Genomic DNA, 23,365 nt, shown 5'->3' with positions numbered 1-23,365 from the left:
ATAAGCCCTGCTAATAATGAGTTCACAATAAAAAATGTCAAAGCCCCTGAGTGAACAATCCAACTTGTTCAAGTCTGCAAATACAAGAAACATCCATTTCTTTCCCCATGAGCTCCAAATACAGAGAGAGAAACAGAAAGAGATTATAAAAGAAATACACATAAAATGACTGAAGACTAGAAAGGAAGCAATCAGATCTTAAGAAGAGAACTAAACCCTATGAAATTACAAACTTTTAGGGAATATATGGAACTTTTAGAGAATATAATTGATTCTCATTATTTGCCGTAGTTATGTTCTACATAATCGCTGTATAATGAATTAGTGAATACTGAAGCATTGCTCCTTTGCGAAATACAGGGTTTGGTCCTTGCGAGCCTATGGTCACAACATTTCAGTCGGCTGAGCAATAACATAACCTTGTTTTATGTGTGCTTCTGTTTAAAGACAACTCGTTTAATATATATTGTTGACTCATTAACACTGAACTCACAGCAGCACTGTAACTCAGGCCTGAGTGAACCTTACCTAATACACGTATTTTCTTCTTAAGCCACCTCACAGCCTTCTTGCATTTAGGAACACTAGATAGTACTTCAGCACTACATTTGGGGCTATTTTAAACACTGAGATTGCCAACAAAAAGCATAAAAATGCAAAAAACAAGGCACTAAATACAGCTCAAAAAGGTCACTTGTTTACAGTATGAGAGCAGACACAAGAAGGCAGAACGTCGCCTTGTCCCACCACAGCTGGAAATGTGTACAACTCAAAATAAACTCACTCCTTTGCACATGACCACCGTAAATATTCATTTTGGGTTACACATAAATTTTAGAGAGGTGAATTTGCAAATACAAAATCCGCAAATAAGGATCCACTGTATCTTTATGGTATTCCCAGAGTTGGAAAGGATATTTTTGTTTTTAGACAAGATGCAAAAAGCACGAATTATAAAGGAAAAGAGTGATAAATTGAAATAAAATAAATTGAAATTTAAAACTTACTTGAAAACATATGTCAGAAAGAAAGTGAAAAATCAAGTCACAGACTGGGATAAGATATCTGCTTCCCAAATCAAGAACAGAGAATTAGTACCAAGAAGGGTTTTAAAGTTCCTAGACATCAGTAAGAAAAAGACAAATAGCTATTAGAAAAATGAGCAAAGGATAAGAATAAGCATTTTCTTAGAAAACAGACTGACCAACAAACTAATGAAAAAATGCTCAATCTCATTTGCAATTAAGAAATATAAATTAAAAATGATATTTCACAACTCTATACGTATAAATTTTAAAAATATATACATATACGTATATATACATACTTTGTAAAACTGAAGTGTGGTTAAGCACAACTCGTGTCAGGCATAAGTTTACAACATTAAATGATAACCTTTAGTAAAATCAAAGGACGTTTTTAGGTAAAATTTCCAACACAGGCATACAATTAATTCCAGGGATTAGAAACCCAAGGGAGAAAATGAGAGTTGCAGAAGGAAGCCCGAGAATAAATAACCAAATGACATTCAGGAAGCAACAAAAAAAGACTCATCTGGTTCTGCCAGAGATTGGACGTTTCTTAAAACAACTATTCCGGGATGAGCAGTGGATTTTCACGTGAGATAATGCAGCAGAAGATCTGCACACGTCAGCTTATACACATTCAGAGCACACGTTTTTTTTAAGATTCTGTTTTTCCAGAACCACTCTCAGTACCAAATTCTGTATCAATCAGGGTTCACCCAGAGGCCAAACCAGTAGGAGATATATATACGTCTGTGTGTATATAAACAGTTGAAGTGGCTTGTGCAAATGGGGGAGCTGGCTAAGCAGGCTCCGTAAGGCTGTTGACACCATACCTGATTCCGGAGCTCGAAGTCCACAGGGCAGGCAGTCAGGGAAGATCCGGAGCAGTCTAAAACCCACAGGCACAAGCTGGCACCCCGCAAGAACGGACTAAAGCCTGAGGCCTCGGCGACCTGAAGAAGCCAGGGCCGTTCATCATGGCGCTAAACACACACACTGGGCCCGAGGAACCTCATCATGGAGCTAAACACACACACCTGGCCCGAGAATCGCATCATGGCGCTAAACACACACACCTGGCCCGGGCACCCATCACGGAGCTAAACACACACAGTGGTCCCGGGAATCAGAGCAGCTAACAGGGGATCCAGGGGAATGTAGAGCAATTGCAGGCCTAGCTGCTGCTTCACACCCACAAGGTGAATCGGCAGCTCAGCAAGAGTGTGTGGGAGCTACACAATGGTTGCTGCTTCTCTTTGCCTTCCAACTCTCTCAGGAATCTCCACTGTGGCCCACCTTAACCAGAAACATACAAGAAAGGGAATTCTGAGAAATGTAGTTCAGCCTAGCCAAACGGACACTTCTTTAATGGTTATGTGTCTCTTTAGACCCTCCTATTGTTCTTGAGTTAGCATTAGTAAATTATATTTTTCCCCAGGAAAATTATGCACAATGACCAGAAAATGTAGTATCTTTGTTAACTGATTGCTTAGTATTTGAGATATCTTTTGGGGTCTAATACATGATCTATTTTTATAAATGTTCCATAAGTGCTTGGAAATAATGTGTATTCTCTAAAACTGATTGCAGAGTATACATATACATACATGATCAGGTGGATTAACTGGGTTGTCCAATTTTCTATACACAAGCTTTTTATTTACATGCTCAATTACTGACAGAGGTATATTAAAAATCTCCCTCTATCAATTTCTCCTAGTAGTTATGTCAATTTTTGCATTATCAATTTTAAAGCTCTAAGTTTTTAGATGCATATCAGTTTAAAAACTATTATATCTTCCTGGTGAATCATTCCTTTTAGCGTTCAGTAATGACCTTTTTATCCCTAATGATATTATTCTTTGCCTTAAAGTCTATCCTGTCCAAAGTTAATATTGCTATGATTTTAATTATGCTCTTTTTTTTCCTAACCTTGGGGTTTCTTTTTTTTTTAAATTTTATTTATTTTTGGCTGTGTTGGGTCTTCATTGCTGCAGACAGGCTTTCTCTAGTTGTGGCGAGCAGGGGCTACTCTCTGTTGCGGTGCACGGGCTTCTCCATTGTGGTGGCTTCTCTTGTTGTGGAGCATGGGCTCTAGGCGTGCAGGCTTCAGTAGTTGCAGCACACAGGCTTCAGTAGTTGTGGTGCACAGGCTCAGTAGTTGTGGCGCACGGGCTCAGCAGTTGTGGTGCACAGGCTTATTTGCTCCACGGCACGTGGGATCTTCTTGGACCAGGGATCGAACCTGTGTCCCCTGCACTGCCAGGCAGATTCTCATCCACTGTGCCACCAGGGAAGTACCCCCCAGCCCCTGGGGTTTCTTTTACTTACTTGCCAGCTCAGCTATGCATTTTTAAAAGATATTTATTATATGTGATCCATTATTTCTGGTGTGTGTAGCAGGATATCTAACCTGGCATATTCATAGATCTTGAAGTTCTCAAACTTCAAGAAAAAAATGAAACATATACTCACCTTCAAACAGAAATCTCTTATTGTGTTTGATAGGCAATCAGAATGGCAGAATAAATTGCACAATGTATGCATCACCAAGGCCCCATCTTACCAGTGAAGGTGTCAAACCATATTAATTATAGGGCTCAGTCTGAATGTACTCACTTTCTATCTCCAACAGACAAGAAAAAAATACGCTTTTTCAAACAATACACTCCCACAGCTTCCCCCGAGATTCTGATATGGCTCCCATCCCTGAAGGTGGTTCCCCCACAGCTGAAAATCACTGGTTTATGATATCTCCAAAGAAGATTACAGTTTAAAGATGGAAATATTTTTAATAGTTCGGTATTCCTCCTCCCATTCCTCAACCACTCACAGATGTTGTACTTTCCTCTGGTATTCTGTGGGTTCTTTTCAATATGTTTACAAACTGCTCAGGTCTCCTGGTTAGGTGGCATCCAAGAGACCAACACTAGGCTCAAATCCAGTTTCTACCTGGCAGTGTGTGAGTCCCGCCACTGGAGCCAAATCCTATCAGCTGACATTTAACCTAGTCTTACCAATAGCAGTTTACGAGAGACTTCCAATACCCACATTATACATCTGCTCATGGTGTGAATTGGGGTCTACTTTTCTCTACTACTGACTATGAATTTCAAGGGTCGTGGCAAAGATTCTGTCAGTGATTTGGGCCAACTGTTTACAAGGAGGGAAAGCCCTAATTCTTGTTAAGCAAACTTGGTGTCTGATTTATTCAACTTGTCAAATTTATGCACTACATAGAAAGCCTTTAAAAACTCATTAAAGTCAATGCTTCCATCTTTGTTTAAGTCCATCCTTTCGGCGAGCTCATCTATCTGGGAATCATCAATACAGACACTGTAGTAACTTGTGAAAAGTTTCCACATGCTACGAAATTCTTCCATGGAGATCAGGCCTAAAAGAATATAGGAGAAGGTCATGAGTGTTCATTTTAAGACCCACCTTAGGGAGGGGTGCGGAAAGCCATACTGACTGAATAGTCCCAATTAGCAGCTCACTAACATGCCTGACCATCGAGACACTGAAGGAAATGGAAAAGTAAGATTGTAAATATAAGAAACAATATGTCACTTTCAACTACCAAGTGATCCTGAGATTATTCTAAAGCTGGAATAAGTGAACAGTGAAGGAATGGGGTGGGGGAGATTGTAGATGTGGTACTATATGTAGTATAGAAATTACAAGATCTAAAATCTAAGGGAGAGGGACATGGAAGGAGGGCAGAGAGGAGAGCTACATCAAAGCAGAGGGAGAATTAACCCTGGGACTCAAAAAGAGGATTGCAAACAGTGGCTCTGCCATTTTCTATAGGGAGTAATTTACTTTTGTGTTTTGATTATTGATTTTTTGGTACTCAATGGTCTCTGCAGTTGGGGATTATCTGATGATTTTTTTTAAGTTTGAAAATAAATAATTGTGCATCAAAGCTAAGCAGAAAATGAGTTCTTAGTCACCAAAACAGAATCAGAACTCTAGGAATGATTTTTATTGCCAGGAATAACTACAATTTTTAAATGGACAGTGGATTATCTTTTCATCTGTGCTGGTGATTTATAAAAGGAGCTATTCTTGTCTGACTAATGGATATATAAGCCTATACCATATGGACTCGAATAGAGAGTCTGTGGCCAAACTAAAAAAAACAATAATATTAAACATGAGTTTATCCCTACCCCCCACCCCTGAGTTAAATCAAGTTTGGATGAAGAATGCAATAGATGAAAACAGAATTCTGGTTTAAAAGAAACAGACTAGCCTTTGCTTTCTATTGCTACTGAACCAATCAAAGTGAACCTACCTGAGTGATCAGAGTCAATGACATTAAAGATGATTTGCAGGTCAGATCGGTATCTGTACACTGTTTCAATCAGAGTATACTGAGCCTAAAATAAAGACTAAGTGTTAAGACATATAGAATTTATAACAGATCAATTTTAGTAAAAGTAACAAACACACAACATGGTCACCAATTCGAAGTATGTGATTTAGATAGAAATTTGAGAAGGCAGGCCTTCCTTGGAGGCCCAACCCTCTTGAATCAGATAAAAGACCATGCTCTTGTGTTCTGTAGCGCCTGCAGTCTCTGTTCCTTAGGGGTTGGGCCAAAGCGAATCTGTGTGCCAGGCTCTGCACTGACAGCTTCTACGGATTATTTCATTCAGTCCTCAACAATAGCCCCAAGGAACAGAACTATTATTATGCCCATTTTACAGACTGGAAGACAGAGAGGTAAAGTAAGTTTCCCAAGGTTCACATAGCTGGTAAGTGGGATTTGAATCTTGGCCTGAAGCCAAGGCCTGGGAGCTTAGCCACCATGGTAAACTGTCTCTCAAGTGAAGCCAAAAGCCTCCTTTCTGTGGGTATTTTAGTTTCCCACGTGCAGTTTTACTTCCCTTTTCCTGCTCAACTTCTCAACTCTCCTGCAAACAATCACCCCAGTCCTAGCTCCCATCAGCTCACTTTCAGCCCAATACTATAACTAATTGCTGATGAGTTGTTAACTAATAAGTACTGGGGGTCTGACAACTCTTCCTGGGGTATCCCCATTTTAATAAGAAATTCTAAATTTTAAAATTCTTTAAGGTATAAGATGTCATATCAGTAAGTCTATACTTACTGACAGTTAATAGGAGTATGTTGAGTATTTTAAAGAGTATTATATGAAAGAATAGATGTCATATATGCCCTTCTGCTGGACAGCACTTAAGAGAAGAATCACATATTTGACACAGATTTGCTTGCAGAAGCCTTTTCTTCTTTTTTCTTTTTGCCTATCCTTAGAACACACAAACTTCCTGAACAGATCACAATGTATCTGGAAGATCCCCCTTAGGTCTTTCCTAAGAGTGCCACGCCCACCCATTAGACGATTCCACTCCCAACTTTTCAAAGAACTAAGGAACTCTTATAAGTTGTCCAAAGGCTGTTAGACGCCAGCCAGGTTTTAGCCGGGGGCTGTGTTTCACTTACCTCTTTCACAGGTTTCTGAATGTGGATATCTTGGAAGCTGGACATGTAGTCAATATTTCCATCTTTGTCTATGGTTACCAGACGTGAACTCAGGGATCTCCATGGCAAGTTCAGCCCCAAAACGTTCTCCATGGAAAAAGCCCACTGGCCCACAGAAAGTTTTCCTAACAACAACAGCAACAAAGCTCATATAATTGGTTGATAATTTGATTAAAAATGCAACCTCATCAATGGAGCAAGCAGACAGCCTCAGTTTTGAGGCCTGGGTGCCTCTGCTCCCCTTTATGATCTGTCCTACCAGACCCCCGACTCTGAGGGAGGAATAACCTTTGGGGTTCCGCAGATCTTTCCCTTACTGTTATGGGTAAGCAATCAGAATTTGGGTATACTAGATTTTTTCCCCTTTTTCTCATTAACAAAGTAAGGTATGTTTATAATAGAAGATTTGAAAACACAAAAGGATATAAAGGATAAAAGATTACTTTTATTTTTAGCATTTGGGCATATTGTTCATGTCTCATTTTCCCAAGTAATATCCTTTCATCTCCTAAAATTATATGTAGTTTTTTGAAGTCTAAATACCTTTATTTTTTCTGATTTTTAAAGATATGTTCATGTTTTTCCATGTATATAAACATGTATATATAAATGTATATATATTTTATCTTAAAGCCAAATATACTTTATACCATATGTTTTACATATGTGTATTACATATGGCAACACACACACATAACAAACATATATATTCTAACCTGATTTTTTACTTACAATAAATCATGGACATGCATCTATGTTAATAAACATAGATCTACATCATTCTTTTAATGGCTGTGAAACTATTCCATTATTTTCTTAGGATCATTCCTAGAAGTGGAATTGCTGGATCAAAGGGTATGTACATTTTTAAGGCTTTTGATATATATTGCCAAACTGCTTTCAAGAAAGAGTAGCCAGGGGGCTTCCCTGGCGGCGCAGTGGTTAAGAATCCGCCTGTCAATGCAGGGGACACGGGTTCGAGCCCTGGTCCAGGAAGATCCCACATGCTGCGGAGCAACTAAGCCCATGTGCCACAACTACTGAGCCTGTGCTCTAGAGCCCATGAGCCACAACTGCTGAAGCCCACACACCTAGAGCCTGTGCTCCACAACAAGAGAAGCCACCGCAAAGAGAAGCCCGCGCACCACAATGAAGAGTAGCCCCCGCTCGACGCAACTAAAGAAAGCCCGCGTGCAGCAACGAAGACCTAATGCAGCCATAAATAAATAAATACGCAAACAAACAAATAAATACATTTTTTAAAAAGCAAAAAAGAGAAAGAAAGAGTAGCCAGGGACTTCCCTGGTGGCGCAGTGGTTAAGAATCTGCCTGCCAATGCAGGGGACACGGGTTCGATCCCTAGTCCAGGAGGATTCCACGTGCCGTGGAGCATCTAAGCCCATGCACCACAACTACTGAGCCTGCGCTCCAGAGCCCACGAGCCACAACTACTGAGCCTGCATGCCACAACTACTGAAGCCCGCGCACCTAGACCCCATGCTCCGCAACAAGAGAAGCCACCACAATGGGAAGCCCACCCACCGCAAGGGAGAGTAGCCCCTGCTTGCCACAACTAGAGAAAGCCCGCACGCAGCAACGAAGACCCAACACAGCCAAAAATAAATTAATTAAAAAAAAAAAAGAGTAGCCATTTTACACTCCCACCAAGACGATTCCCCACATACTTACCTGCTAAGGACATAATTCTTTTTTTTTTTAATTGAAGTTTAACGCATACAGAAAAGTTCACAAAACAAATACAGAACTCAGTGAATTATCACAAAGGGGTTTCTTATGCAACCACCACCAAGGACAAGAAATAGAACACTGCCAATATCCAAAAGCCCCCTCTGTGGCCCCTCATAATTACTATCACCTCCCACTTTCCCAAGGAGAGTCACTATATTGATTTCTAACACTATAGTTTACTTTTTGCCTTTTTTGATCTATATATAAACAGAATCATAAAGTAAATATTTTGGGAGGAATCTTACTTCCTTTGCTCAACACTAAGTTCATGAGATTCAGCCATGTTGTTCCATTTAGTTGTAGTGTCTTCGTTTTCATTGATGTATAGTATTCCACATATTCAAAATTTATATACCCATTCTATTGTTGGTGGACATTGGATTATCTACAGTTTGGTGCTATTACAAACAGTGCTAAGAACATTCTGTATATGCCCCTTTGGTGCATTAAACCTATAGCTCAATTTGGGGACAATTTATATCTTGACAACTTTGGCCCTTGAACATAATACCCACCCATAATACCCACCCATGTGTTTCAGTTCTTTTTTATTTCTTTTAATAATATTTTAGAAATCTCACACATCAATCATTTGGTTTCCTTCTCGGTACTTGATTATCTATTGTGAATGGTATCTTTTAAGATTTTCATTATCTAAAAGTTAATGGCTGCCTATACCAGTTATCAATTTACTTCCACCCACTTAAAAATCTACCTTTCTTTGCCCTATTTTGTGATATTGGAGCTGAACCCTGTAAATATTTCTCCTTTGGCAGCTGGCATAATGTTAGGCTTTGTCAGCAGAGGGTGCAGGAAGAATGCTCTAAGACATAGCAGAAGAAACGGTTCTGGTGTACTTTGCTTCTTGCTTCTACAGCATAGCATGGCTGCTAGAGGTGTGTGGGAAATGCAGTGGCACCCACTCTCTAGTGAATTTCATGGACACCACAGTGGGTGGTTCCCTTGCCAGCGGTGTGTGGGCGACACAGTGGTGCATAGCCCAAAGAGAGTTCTGATGGCACCACAGTGGGCGGCTCCATTCTCTTCCTAGCCCACTAGCTACAGACCAACTCTGACCTGAGACACCTCAGTGAACTTTCACCCCATCCAGCGGGCCACAGTGACACCCTCTCCAATGAGGTCTGAATCTTAGCCTTGGTTGGAAGTAGGGGACTCTTCCAAGTTTGTTCCTTCCTTGGATACTCTCTCTCAGCCTTAGAGACAATAGTTGTTCCCTACACTTTCTGTTCTTGTATTCTTTAGATTTCTCTTTTATTCCTATTAGTAATTAATCACCTTTCACTAGTTTATAATTCTTTATATTGTTTCCTCGTTCAAATTACTGATGTGGTTTCTGTCTCCTGAATAGATTCTGACTGATACACTAGTATATGGAAGTGCAATCAATTTCTGTTTATTGACCTTGAGGTTCTACAACTTGCTAGATTCACTTATTAATTCTAACAGTTTTTCTGTGGATTTATTTGGCATGTTGTCTATGCATAGTGACATTTTATTTCTTCTTTCTAATCCTTATCATTTTATTTAACTTGCCTTGTTGTACTGGCTAGCATCCCTAGTACAAAGTTGAACAGAGTCTTGAGAGGGGGCCTCTGTATTAGTTTCCTATTGCTGCTCGAACAAATTACCATAGAGTTAGTGGCTTAAAATAACACATATTTATTCTCTTACAGTTCTGGAGGTTAGAAGTACAAAATCAGTTTCACTGGGCCAAAGTCAAGTGTCAGCAGGGCTGGTTCCTTCTGGAGGCTCTGAAGGGACAATCTCTTTCCTTGCCTTTTTCAGCTTCTAATGGTTGCCTATATTCCTTGGCTTGGGGCACCTTCCTCCTTTTTCAAAGTGCATTATTTCAATATCTGCTTCCATCATCACATCACATTCTCTGATTCTGACTCTTCCTATGTGCCTCTTATAAAGACCATTGTGATTACATCAGACCCACCTAGATAATGCAGGATAATCTCCTCAGGTCAAGATATTTAACTTAATCACATCTGCAAAGTCCCTTTTGCCAAATAAGGTAACAGTCACAGATTCTGGGGATTAGAATGTGGATATATTATGGGAAGGGGCATTATTCAGTCTGCTACAGCATCCTTCCCTCATTCCCAAACTTAGAAGGAAAGGTTTCAACATGTCTCCATTAAGTATGCTATTTTCTATAGGCTTTGGTAGATATCCTTGATGAGATTAAGGAAGTTTACTTCCATTTTTAGTTTTCTAAATGTTTTTTAAACCCATGAAACCAGGGCAAAATACATGAAACAATTTTTTTCTTGAGAGAATTATATTACTTCTTTAAGTTTTGTTAAGTGGTGAATTACACTGATTGATTTTCAAATGCTAAAACAACCTAGAATTCCTAGTGTTCCTAGAATAAACTAAACTCTGTTGTGATACACTAACCTTTTGCTATTATTTCATCCAGGATTTTTTTCATCTAAATGTATGAGTGATATTAGCTTTTAATTTTCGTTTTCCATAATGTTCTTGTTAGGTTTTGGTATCAAGGTTATGCTGACCTCCTAAAATCATCTTGAAAGTGTTCCCTTGAGAATTCCCTGGCGGTCCAGTGGTTAGGACTCTGTGCTTTCACTGCCAAGGGCACGGGTTCGATCCCTGGTCTGGGAACCCTCAAGCCATGTGGCGCAGCCAAAAAAAAAAAAAGAAAGTGTTCCCTCTGTTTCTATTCTCTGGAAGAGTTTCTGTAACACTGGTTTCATTTCTTCCTTAAAATATTAAATATGCATACTGTAATGGCTAATGAAGCTATATGAGCTCAGAGCTTTCTATGTGGAAAGTTTCAAAATTTCAGATCCAATTTCTTTAATAGTTATAGGATTGTTCAGATTTTCTATTTCTTTTTGTGTCAGTTTTTATAAGTGTGTGTGTACATATATATATTTTAAGAATGTGTCCATTTAATCTAAAGTTTCCATTTATTAGCATAAGAATTTCCAAAATATATCTTATGATCTTTTTAATATCTGTAAAGTCTGTAGTGATGTCCCCCCTTTCAATTCTGGCATCAGTTATTTGGTCTCTCTTTCTTTCTCTCCTTATGAGGGTTATATCAACATTTTCTTCAAAGAACCACTTTTTGTTACTTTGTTGATCACAGTTTCATCTTTTAAAATATATACACTGAAGGATATCAATGCCTCTCTAATTTGCATCCCATAAGTTCTGATATGTTGTATTTTCATTACTCAATTTCAGCATTCTAATTTCCACTGTGATTTCTTCTTTGATCCAAGGGTTATTTAGAAGTGTATTTCTCATTTCCAAGCCCAAGGGGATTTTCTAGCTACCTTATGTAATTGAGTTGTAGCTCAATTCACTATGTCAGAGAATTTATTCTATACGTTTCCAATACAAAATTTGTTGAGATTTACTTTATGTTCCATTTAAAGGTCAATTTTTGTAAATGTTCCATTTGTGCTTGACAGCAATGTATATTCTGCAATGTTGGATGCAGAGTTCTACATATTCAATATGTCTTTTAGGGAAAGTTTGCTAATCTTTTTGTCTGTTTATACTTTCGGTTCCTGTGAGAGAGGAGTGTTAAAATCTCCCACTATGATGGTAGGTTTTTCTACTTCTACTTGTTCAGTGCATTTTTGTTTTACATATTTTTGAAGGAGGCTGTATTAATAGGTGCATACACATTTAGAATGGATTTAGTTGGAAAGCTGAATATTTTATCATAAAGTGTCCCTTTATTTTTCTAGTAATGTATATCTCCTTGAAGTCTACTTTGTCTGATATTAATACAGCTATTCCCACTTTGTTTTTGTTAGTGTTTTCATGTTGCCTCTTTTCATAAATTTTATTTTCAATGTTTTGTACAGATTTTCCCTGACTTAAAATGCAGTTACATCCCAATAAACCTATCATAAGTTTAAGATATTGTGAGTAAAAAATGCATTTAATATTTACATCTAACCTACTGAACAGCATAGCTTAGCCTAGCCTACCTTAAATGTGCTCAGATCACTTACATTAGCCTATAGTTGGGCAAAATCATCTAACACAAAACCTATTTTATAGTAAAGTGTTGAATATCTCATGTAATTTATAGAATACTGTACTGAAAGTGAAAAACAGAATGGCTGTATGGGTATGGAATGGTTGTAAGTGTATCGGTTGTTTACCCTTGTGATCTTGTGGCTGACTGGGAGCTGTGGCTCAATACTACTACCCAGCATAATGAGAGAGCACTTTACCACATATTGCTACCCTGGGAAAAGATCAAAATTCAAAATTCGAAGTATGGTTTCTACTCAATGCATATGGCTTTCACACCAATTTAAAGTTGAAAAATTGTAAGTCGAACCACCATAAATTGGGGACCACCTGTATATATGATTCTATTGTCTACTGGCTTCTGTTGCAACTGTTGAGAAGTCTGACATCACTCTAATTGTTGTCTCTGTAGCACCGTGTGTTTCCTCTGCTTGCTTTTAAGATTTTCTCTTCGCTGTTGGTGCTCTGCAGTTTCACCACAAGTGTGTGTAGGTGTGAATTTAATTTTATTTATCCTATTTGAGAATCACTGTTCCTCTTTACCTGTGAATTTGAGTCTTTTGACAGTTCTGGAAAAGTCTCAGCCATTATCATGTCAAATATATTCTCTCTTACATTCTCTCCTCCTGGGACCCTGATTAGATGTATGTTACACATTTGATTCTTAATCTTTCTAATTCTTTTTTAAGCAATGTCTAATCTTCTGTTTAACCCACTCACTATGTTTTCTTAATGAGTTTTTATATCTATATAAAATAAAAATGGTTCTTCTTTAAATCATTTTCAAATGCATATTTGTGATTCCATCTTTCATTTCTTTAAACATTTTCTTTCTCAGTAATTTTTTATTTTGTATTTGATAATTCCAATATATGATGTCCTTGGGAAACTAATCTGTTGCTTATTGTTTCTGCTGACTCTCCCTCATGGTAGCTTGTCCCCTTGTTTGTTTAGTGATCTTCGGTTGTGACCTCATATTAGTTGATCCTAATCTCTGGATATACTAGTGGCCCAAATTAGGGATGCTTCCCATGAAGATGGATTTGCATTTGCTTGCCAGGAGTTGGGGGCACTACAGACCTAGGACTACTTTAGTCACTTTGAGGATCTAGGCTTAATGTTGTAAGTCTCAAATTCAGTTTATCCATCTTTCTACTATCCTACGGTTTAGTCTCAGGATTGACTGCTACACCAATATTAGCATTTGCCCCCAGGACAATCTAGCCTTTTGTGCTTGCTTGCTGCTCCATGTTCCAACATGTGGTTTTAAAAATCCTTTAATGGGGCGAGGAAATGCAGCCTAGAGATTTATCTTAATTACTGTGAGGCTGGTAAATGCATTAAAATTCTGTATCCTCTAGAATCTAGCTGTTTCTTAACAGGAGGACCTTCCAGAGTGTCTAGTCAAAATACTACCAGAAGAGAAGTCTAATTCTGGGTTGTTGTTGTTTTTTTAAGTTGAAAGAAGCTTACTGAAAAGGAGGAATATGCTTTTGTCCAAGCATATAATGGATTATATTTCATTTTTATCTCTATCATTCCTTGCTGGTAAAAGTAGAAAACTGAAATCTTAAGGAAGCAAAGAAAATGAAAACTAATTTGTAGGTAACCTGGTATGTTAAGAAATGGTAAGCATTACATAATTTTTTTACCTGATTTACTGCAGTCTTGAAGTTGGAAAACACGAATGAGGTCAGTTTTTTGTGAAATCATTCTCTCTTTTAACATCCTGATGGCACTACTTTCAAGAGCATTCACCCTATGTTAAGAAAATAATTATTAGGTGAAAGTTACATAAGTCATCCTGTTCTGTTTCATTTTAATATGATTTGTTGCCACTCACCAGTTTCTACATTAAAATGAACTGTCTAACTTAACACATAACATATTACTAGGTGGTGAATGTGTTTATATGTATGTGTGTGTGAAATTTTAAAAGGATTATCACTGGTATTTTCTTTTTGATTTCAAAGATTCACATGAACAATTAGTGTATGAGAATATCCAAGACAAGAAGGAAAACAAAGAGGGACTTGCTATAGCAGATGTTGAAATTTACCTTAAAGTTACTTAAACAAAACAGCAGGTATTGACACAAGAGAAGACAGATACATACATGAATAGAATAGAATTTTCATAAATATAGTGAACTATAATATATATGGCAACAATATATATGACAAAGGAGGTATTAAAATTCAGTAGAAAAGGACGATTTTTCAAAATAGTGCTAGCACAATTAATGTCTGGATGTTAAACTTCTACCTCAGACCATTTACAAAAATAAATTCAAAATAAAGGAGGAACAGAAGAACAAAGTAGTCATGAGTTACCCCAAAAAAGCAAAATGGCAGATGTAAATCCAACCATATCAATAATAACATCGCATTTGAATGGATTAAATAAAAAAGCAGAGATTGTGAGACTGAATTAAAAAAATAAGATCCAACTATATGTTGTCTACAGGAGACACACTTTAGTTTCAAAGGTACAAAGAGTTTGAAAGGAAAAAGTATACCATGCAAACAGCAACCAGAAGACAGTTAGAGTGGCCATACTAATAGTAGACAAAATAGACTTTAAGACAAAAGCTATTACTAGAGATAAAGAGGGATATTTTATAATGATAAAAGAACCAATCAGTCAAGAAGATGAAATAATTATAAAACATATATGAAACTAACAACAGAGCCCAAAGCTACATGAAACAAAAACTGACAGAATTGAGGGGGCAAATAGACAATTCAACAATAATAGTTGGGGACTTCAATACTCTACTTTCAATAATAGATAGAACAACTGGGCAGAAAATCAAAAAGGATAGAAAAGACTTGAACAGCACTATAAACCAATTGGATCTAAGAGATTTGTATAAAACACTCCACCCAACATCAGCAGAATATATATTCTTCTAAAGCGTATATGGAATATTCTCCACAATAGACCCCATGTTAGGCCATAATGTAAGTCTCAATAGATTTAAAATGATTAAAACCATACAAAGTATCTTTCCTGACTACAAATAAATAAATAAATTAGAGATTAATAACAAAGAAATTGGGAAAATCACCATGTAAGGAAATTAAGCAATACAATCCTAAATAACCAATGGGTCAAAGAAGAAATCACAACAGAAATAGAAAATACTTTAAGATGAATGAAACTGTAAATACAACATGCCAAAACATATGAGATGCAATTAAGGCAGTGCTTAGAGGAAAATATATATCCATAAATACCTATATTAAAAGAGAAAGATATCAAATCAATAGCATAATGTCTATCTTCAAAAGCTAGAAAAAAAAAGATTAAACTAAAACCCAAAGCAAGTACATGGATGGAAATAATAAAGAACAGAGGAGAAATACATAAAATAGAGAAATAAAAAAACAATAGAGAAAATTAACAAAACCAAAAATTGGTTCTTTGAAAAGATCAATAAAATTGACAAACTTTTAGCTAGACTGGCTAAGGAAAAAAAAAAGACCCAAATTTCTAAAATCAAATGATTTTAGAAAGAGGGGTCATCACATCTGACCTTACAGAAATAAAAAGTATAAGGGAATACTATGAACAATTGTATGCCAACAAATTAGATAATGGACAAATTCCTATAAAGATACAAATTACCAAAATTGGCTAGGAAGAAATAGAAAACTGAACATACCTGGAACAAGGAATAAGATTGAATAAGTAATCAAACAACTTCTCACAAAGAAAAGCTCAGGGCCAGATGGCTTCACTGGTGAATTCTACCAAACATTTAAAGAAGAATTAATACCAATCATTCACAAACTCTTCCAAAAAATAGAAAAGGTGGGAATACTACCCATCTTATTATATAAAGCCAGTATTACCATGATACCAAAACCAAAGATCACAAGAAAATGACAGACCAATAACTCTTATGAATATAGATGGAAAATCCTCAACAAAATACTAGCAAACTGCATCTAGCAATACATAAAAAGGATCATATACCATTAACAAGTGGGATGTATCCCAAGAATGCAAGGTTTGTTTAACATCTGAAATTAATCAATGTAACACATCATATTAATAGAATAAAGGACAAAATCCATATGATCATCTCAATACATTCAGAAAAAGTATTTGACAAAATCCAACACTCTTCATGATAAAAACAGTCAACAAACTAGGCATGGAAGGGAACATCCTCAACCTGATAAGGGGCATCTACAAAAAACACATAGCTAACATACTTAATGGTGAAAGACTGAATATGTCCCTCTTAAGATCAGGAAGAAGACAAGGGTATCTGCTCTCACCACTTCTTTTCAATATTGGTGTGGAGGTTCTAGCCAGGCAGTTAAGCAAGAAAAGGAAGTAAAAGGCATCCAGATTGGAAAGGAAGAAGTAAAACTATCCCCATTCACAGATAATATGATTTTGTATGTAGAAAATCCCATAGATTCCACTAAAAACTATTAGAACTTTGTACAGCAACTACACTTCAATTAAAACGATAAATTAAAAAAACTATTAGAACTAATAAAAAAGTTCATTAAGATTGCACACCATACAAAAATCAACTGTATTTCTAGACACTATAAATGAATAATCCAAAAATGTAATTAAGAAAACAATCCCAGCTCTCACTCCCTCTTGTGAGAACACCAGAATCACAACTAGCTGCTGGACAATCATCGACAGGAAGACACTGGAACTCACCAAAAAAGATACCACACATCCAAACACAAAGGAGAAGCCACAATGAGATGGTAGGAGGGGCACAATCACAGTAAAATCAAATCCCATAACTGCTGGGTGGGTGACTCACAGACTGGAGAACACTTATACCACAGAAGTCCACCCACTGGAGTGAAGGTTCTGAACCCCACGTCAGGCTTCCCAACCTGGGGGTCTGGCAACAGGAGGAGGAATTCCTAGAGAACCAGACTTTGAGGGCTAGTGGGATTTGATTGCAGGACTTCAACAGGACTGGGGGAAACAGAGACCCCATTCTTGGAGGGCACACACAAAGTAGTGTGCGCATCGGGACCCAGGGGAAGGAGAAGTGACCCCAGGGGAGACTGAACCAGACCTACCTGCTAGTGTTGGAGGGCCTCCTGCAGAGGCAGGGGGTGGCTGTGGCTCACCATGGGGACAAGGACACTGGCAGCAGAAGTTCTGGGAAGTACTCCTTGGCCTGAGCCCTCCCAGCGTCTGTCATTAGCCCCACCAAAGAGCCCAGGTAGGCTCCAGTGTTGGGCTGCCTCAGGCCAAACAACCAACAGAGAGGGAACCCAGCCCCACCCATCAGCAGTCAAGCGGATTAAAGTTTTACTGAGCTCTGCCCACCAAAGCAACAGCCAGCTCTACCCACCACCAGTCCCTCCCATCAGGAAACTTACACAAGCCTCTTAGATAGCCTCATCCACCAGAGGGCAGACAGCAGAAACAAGAAGAACTACAATCCTGCAGCCTGTGGAACAAAAACCACATCCACAGAAAGATAGACAAGATGAAAAGGCAGAGGGCTATGTACCAGATGAAGGAACAAGATAAAACCCCAGAAAAACAACTAAATGAAACGGAGATAGGCAACCTTCCAGAAAAAGAATTCAGAATAATGATAGTGAAGATGATCCAAGACCTCGGAAAAAGAATGGAGGCAAAGATCGAGAAGATGCAAGAAATGTTTAACAAAGACCTAGAAGAATTAAAGAACAAACAAACAGAGATGAACAATACAATAACTGAAATGAAAACTACACTAGAAAGAATCAATAGCAGAATAACTGAGGCAGAAGAACGGATAAGTGACCTGGAAGACAGAATGGTGGAATTCACTCCTGCGGAACAGAATAAAGAAAAAAGAATGAAAAGAAATGAAGACAGCCTAAGAGACCTCTGGGACAACATCAAATGCAACAACATTCGCATTATAGGGGTCCCAGAAGGAAAAGAGAGAGAGAAAGGACCAGAGAATATATTTGAAGAGATTATAGTCGAAAACTTCCCTAACATGGGAAAGGAAATAGCCACCCAAGTCCAGGAAGCGCAGCGAGTCCCATACAGAATAAACCCAAGGAGAAACACGCCAAGACACATAGTAATCAAATCGGCAAAAATTAAAGACAAAGAAAAATGATTGAAAGCAGCAAGGGAAAAACGACAAATAACATACAAGGGAACTCCCATAAGGTTAACAGCTGATTTCTCAACAGAAACTCTACAAGCCAGAAGGGAGTGGCATGATATACTTAAAGTGATGAAAGGGAAGAACCTACAACCAAGATTACTCTACCTGGCAAGGATCTCATTCAGATTCTGATGGAGAAATCAAAAGCTTTACAGACAAGCAAAAGCTAAGAGAATTCAGCACCACCAAACCAGCTCTACAACAAATGCTAAAGGAACTTCTCTAAGTGGGAAACACAAGAGAAGAAAAGGACCTACAAAAACAAACCCAAAACAATTAAGAAAATGGTCATAGGAACATACATATCGATAATTACCTTAAACGTGAGTGGATTAAATGCTCCAACCAAAGGACACAGGCTTGCTGAATGGATACAAAAACAAGACCCATATATATGCTGTCTACAAGAGACCCACTTCAGACCTAGGGACACATTCAGACTGAAAGTGAGGGGATAGAAAAAGATATTCCATGCAAATGGAAATCAAAAGAAAGCTGGAGTAGCAATACTCATATCACATAAAATAGACATTAAAATAAAGAATGTTACAAGAGACAAGGAAAGACACTACATAATGATCAAGGGATCAATCCAAGAAGAAGATATAACAATTATAAATATATATGCACCCAACATAAGAGCATCTCAACACATAAGGCAACTGCTAACAGCTCTGAAAGAGGAAATTGACAGTAACACAGCAATAGTGGAGGACTTTAACACCTCACTTACACCAATGGACAGATCATCCAAAATGAAAATAAATAAGGAAACACAAGCTTTAAATGACACAATAGACCAGATAGATTTAATTGATATATATAAGACATTCCATCCAAAAACGGCAGATTACACGTTCTTCTCAAGTGCGCACGGAACATTCTCCAGGATAGATCACATCTTGGGTCACAAATCAAGCCTCAGTAAATTTAAGAAAATTGAAATCATATCAAGCATCTTTTCTGACCACAACGCTATGAGATTAGAAATGAATTACAGGGAAAAAAACGTAAAAAAGACAAACACATGGAGGCTAAACAATACGTTACTAAATAACCAAGAGATCACTGAAGAAATCAAACAGGAAATAAAAAAATACCTAGAGACAAATGACAATGAAAACACGACGATCCAAAACCTATGGGATGCAGCAAAAGCGGTTCTAAGAGGGAAGTTTATAGCTATACAAGCCTACCTAAAGAAACAAGAAAAATCTCAAGTAAACAATCTAAACTTACACCTAAAGAAACTAGAGAAAGAAGAACAAACAAAACCCAAAGTTAGCAGAAGGAAAGAAATCATAAAGATCAGAGCAGAAATAAATGAAATAGAAACAAAGAAAACAATAGCAAAGATCAATAAAACTAAAAGTTGGTTCTTTGAGAAGATAAACAAAATTGATAAGCCATTAGCCAGACTCATCAAGAAAAAGAGGGAGAGGACTCAAATCAATAAAATCAGAAACGAAAAAGGAGAAGTTACAACAGACACCGCAGAAATACAAAACATCCTAAGAGACTACTACAAGCAACTTTATGCCAATAAAATGGACAACCTGGAAGAAATGGACAAATTCTTAGAAAGGTATAACCTTCCAAGACTGAAAAAGGAAGAAACAGAAAATATCAACAGACCAATCACAAGTAATGAAATTGAAACTGTGATTAAAAATCTTCCAACAAACAAAAGTCCAGGACCAGATGGCTTCACAGGTGAATTCTATCAAACATTTAGAGAAGAGCTAACACCCATCCTTCTCAAACTCTTCCAAAAAATTGCAGAAGAAGGAACACTCCCAAACTCATTCTATGAGGCCACCATCACCCTGATACCAAAACCAGACAAAGACACTACAAAAAAAGAAAATTACAGACCAATATCACTGATGAATATAGATGCAAAAATCCTCAACAAAATACTAGCAAACAGAATCCAACAACACATTAAAAGGATCATACACCACGATCAAGTGGGATTTATCCCAGGGATGCAAGGATTCTTCAATATACGCAAATCAATCAATGTGATACACCATATTAACAAATTGAAGAATAAAAACCATATGATCATCTCAATAGATGCAGAAAAAGCTTTTGACAAAATTCAACACCCATTTCTGATAAAAACTCTCCAGAAAGTGGGCATAGAGGGAACCTACCTCAACATAATAAAGGCCATATATGACAAACCCACAGCAAACATCATTCTCAATGGTGAAAAACTGAAAGCATTTCCTCTAAGATCAGGAACGAGACAAGGATGTCCACTCTCACCACTATTATTCAACATAGTTCTGGAAGTCCTAGCCACGGCAATCAGAGAAGAAAAAGAAATAAAAGGAATACAAATTGGAAAAGAAGAAGTAAAACTGTCACTGTTTGCGGATGACATGATACTATACATAGAGAATCCTAAAACTGCCACCAGAAAACTGCTAGAGCTAATTAATGAATATGGTAAAGTTGCAGGTTACAAAATTAATGCACAGAAATCTCTTGCATTCCTATACACTAATGATGAAAAATCTGAAAGAGAAATTATGGAAACACTCCCATTTACCATTGCAACAAAAAAAAATAAAATACCTAGGAATAAACCTACCTAGGGAGACAAAAGACCTGTATGCAGAAAACTATAAGACACTGATGAAAGAAATTAAAGATGATACAAATAGATGGAGAGATATACCATGTTCTTGGATTGGAAGAATCAACATTGTGAAAATGAGTATACTACCCAAAGCAATCTACAGATTCAATGCAATCCCTATCAAATTACCAATGGCATTTTTTACGGAGCTAGAACAAATCATCTTAAAATTTGTATGGAGACACAAAAGACCCCGAATAGCCAAAGCAGTCTTGAGGCAAAAAAATGGAGCTGGAGGAATCAGACTCCCTGACTTCAGACTATACTACAAAGCTACAGTAATCAAGACAATATGGTACTGGCACAAAAACAGAAACATAGATCAATGGAACAAGATAGAAAGCCCAGAGATTAACCCACGCACCTATGGTCAACTAATCTATGACAAAGGAGGCAAAGATATACAATGGAGAAAAGACAGTCTCTTCAATAAGTGGTGCTGGGAAAACTGGACAGCTACATGTAAAAGAATGAAATTAGAATACTCCCTAACACCATACACAAAAATAAACTCAAAATGGATTAGAGACCTAAATATAAGACTGGACACTATAAAACTCTTAGAGGAAAACATAGGAAGAACACTCTTTGACATAAATCACAGCAAGATCTTTTTTGATCCACCTCCTAGAGTAATGCAAATAAAAACAAAAATAAACAAGTGGGACCTAATGAAACTACAAAGCTCTTGCACAGCAAAGGAAACCATAAACAAGACAAAAAGACAACCCTCAGAATGGGAGAAAATATTTGCAAATGAATCAACTGACAAAGGATTAATCTCCAAAATATATAAACAGCTCATTCAGCTCAATATCAAAGAAACAAACACCCCAATCCAAAAATGGGCAGAAGACCTAAATAGACATTTCTCCAAAGAGGACATACAGACGGCCACGAAGCACATGAAAAGATGCTCAACATCACTAATTATTAGAGAAATGCAAATCAAAACTACAATGAGGTATCACCTCACTCCTGTTAGAATGGGCATCATCAGAAAATCTACAAACAACAAATGCTGGAGAGGGTGTGGAGAAAAGGGAACCCTCTTGCACTGTTGGTGGGAATGTAAATTGATACAGCCACTATGGAGAACAATATGGAGGTTCCTTAAAAAACTAAAAATAGAATTACCATATGACCCAGCAATCCCACTACTGGGCATATACCCAGAGAAAACCGTAATTCAAAAGGACACATGCACCCGAATGTTCATTGCAGCACTATTTACAATAGTCAGGTCATGGAAGCAACCTAAATGCCCATCAACAGACGAATGGATAAAGAAGTTGTGGTACATATATACAATGGAATATTACTCAGCCATAAAAAGGAATGAAATTGAGTCATTTGTTGAGACGTGGATGGATCTAGAGACTGTCATACAGAGTGAAGTAAGTCAGAAAGAGAAAAACAAATATCGTATATTAATGCATGTATGTGGAACCTAGAAAAATGGTACAGATGAGCCAGTTTGCAGGGCAGAAGTTGAGACACAGATGTAGAGAATGGACATATGGACACCAAGGGGGGAAAACTGCGGTGAGGTGGGGATGGTGGTGTGCTGAATTGGGCGATTGGGATTGACATGTATACACTGATGTGTATAAAACTGATGCCTAATAAGAACCTGCAGTATAAAAAAACAAACAAAACAACTAATACTAAACTTTCATTGGGTTATTTGTATGGAAATATGTTAATATAAATGTTTCAGACATTACATGAAATTTCTAAAAATGTTATATTTGTATTTGTATGGAAATATGTATGGAAATATGTTAATATAAATGTTTCAGACATTACATGAAATTTCTAAAAATCTTATATTTGTATTTGTATGGAAATATGTATGGAAATATGTTAATATAAATGTTTCAGACATTACAGGAAATTTCTAAAAATCTTATATGTTCTGGTATAAGGTTATAAGTAATAATCCTAGTTATTACTTTAAAATGTATATCTCAGAAATAACTAATTTTCTTGTCAACTGCATTATTATGAACTTTCATCAAATCTTTAACCATGGTCATTTTTAAGTCTTCTGTCATTTACAGACAGTTCTGGGTGTACTCTGATGATTTTGCAAGTATGTTCCTATAAAAGGGTTTCATCTTCAAGAAATTCATGGAAAAGACTCTGACAAGTACAGGTTTCTGGTAACTGACTGTACTGCTGAACTGAATGAATAAGCATTTTCAGAACTCTAAT

At 37.3% G+C, this 23,365-nt stretch overlaps 1 protein-coding gene across 9 annotated transcripts in view; it reads right to left on the bottom strand.

The window, feature by feature from the left end:
- Positions 1 to 4,207: 4,207 nt before the first annotated feature.
- The window catches only part of PPEF1 (protein phosphatase with EF-hand domain 1), a 156,767-nt gene continuing 137,609 nt past the window's right edge, over positions 4,208 to 23,365 (bottom strand). For all 9 annotated transcript variants that reach the window (XM_057538896.1, XM_057538894.1, XM_057538895.1 and 6 more), the window contains 4 exons: positions 13,985 to 14,091; positions 6,498 to 6,661; positions 5,326 to 5,410; positions 4,208 to 4,422 (listed from right to left, as the gene is read on the bottom strand). In XM_057538896.1, coding sequence (XP_057394879.1) covers positions 4,214 to 4,422; positions 5,326 to 5,410; positions 6,498 to 6,661; positions 13,985 to 14,091 — 565 coding nt within the window. In that variant the 3' untranslated portion in view covers positions 4,208 to 4,213. The remainder of the gene's footprint in view (positions 4,423 to 5,325; positions 5,411 to 6,497; positions 6,662 to 13,984; positions 14,092 to 23,365) is intronic.

Source organism: Balaenoptera acutorostrata, chromosome X (assembly GCF_949987535.1).
Source record: "Balaenoptera acutorostrata chromosome X, mBalAcu1.1, whole genome shotgun sequence".
NCBI lineage: Eukaryota > Metazoa > Chordata > Mammalia > Artiodactyla > Balaenopteridae > Balaenoptera > Balaenoptera acutorostrata.
Note: the sequence above shows the minus strand (reverse complement) of the source record. Positions and strands in the feature narration are given on the sequence as shown.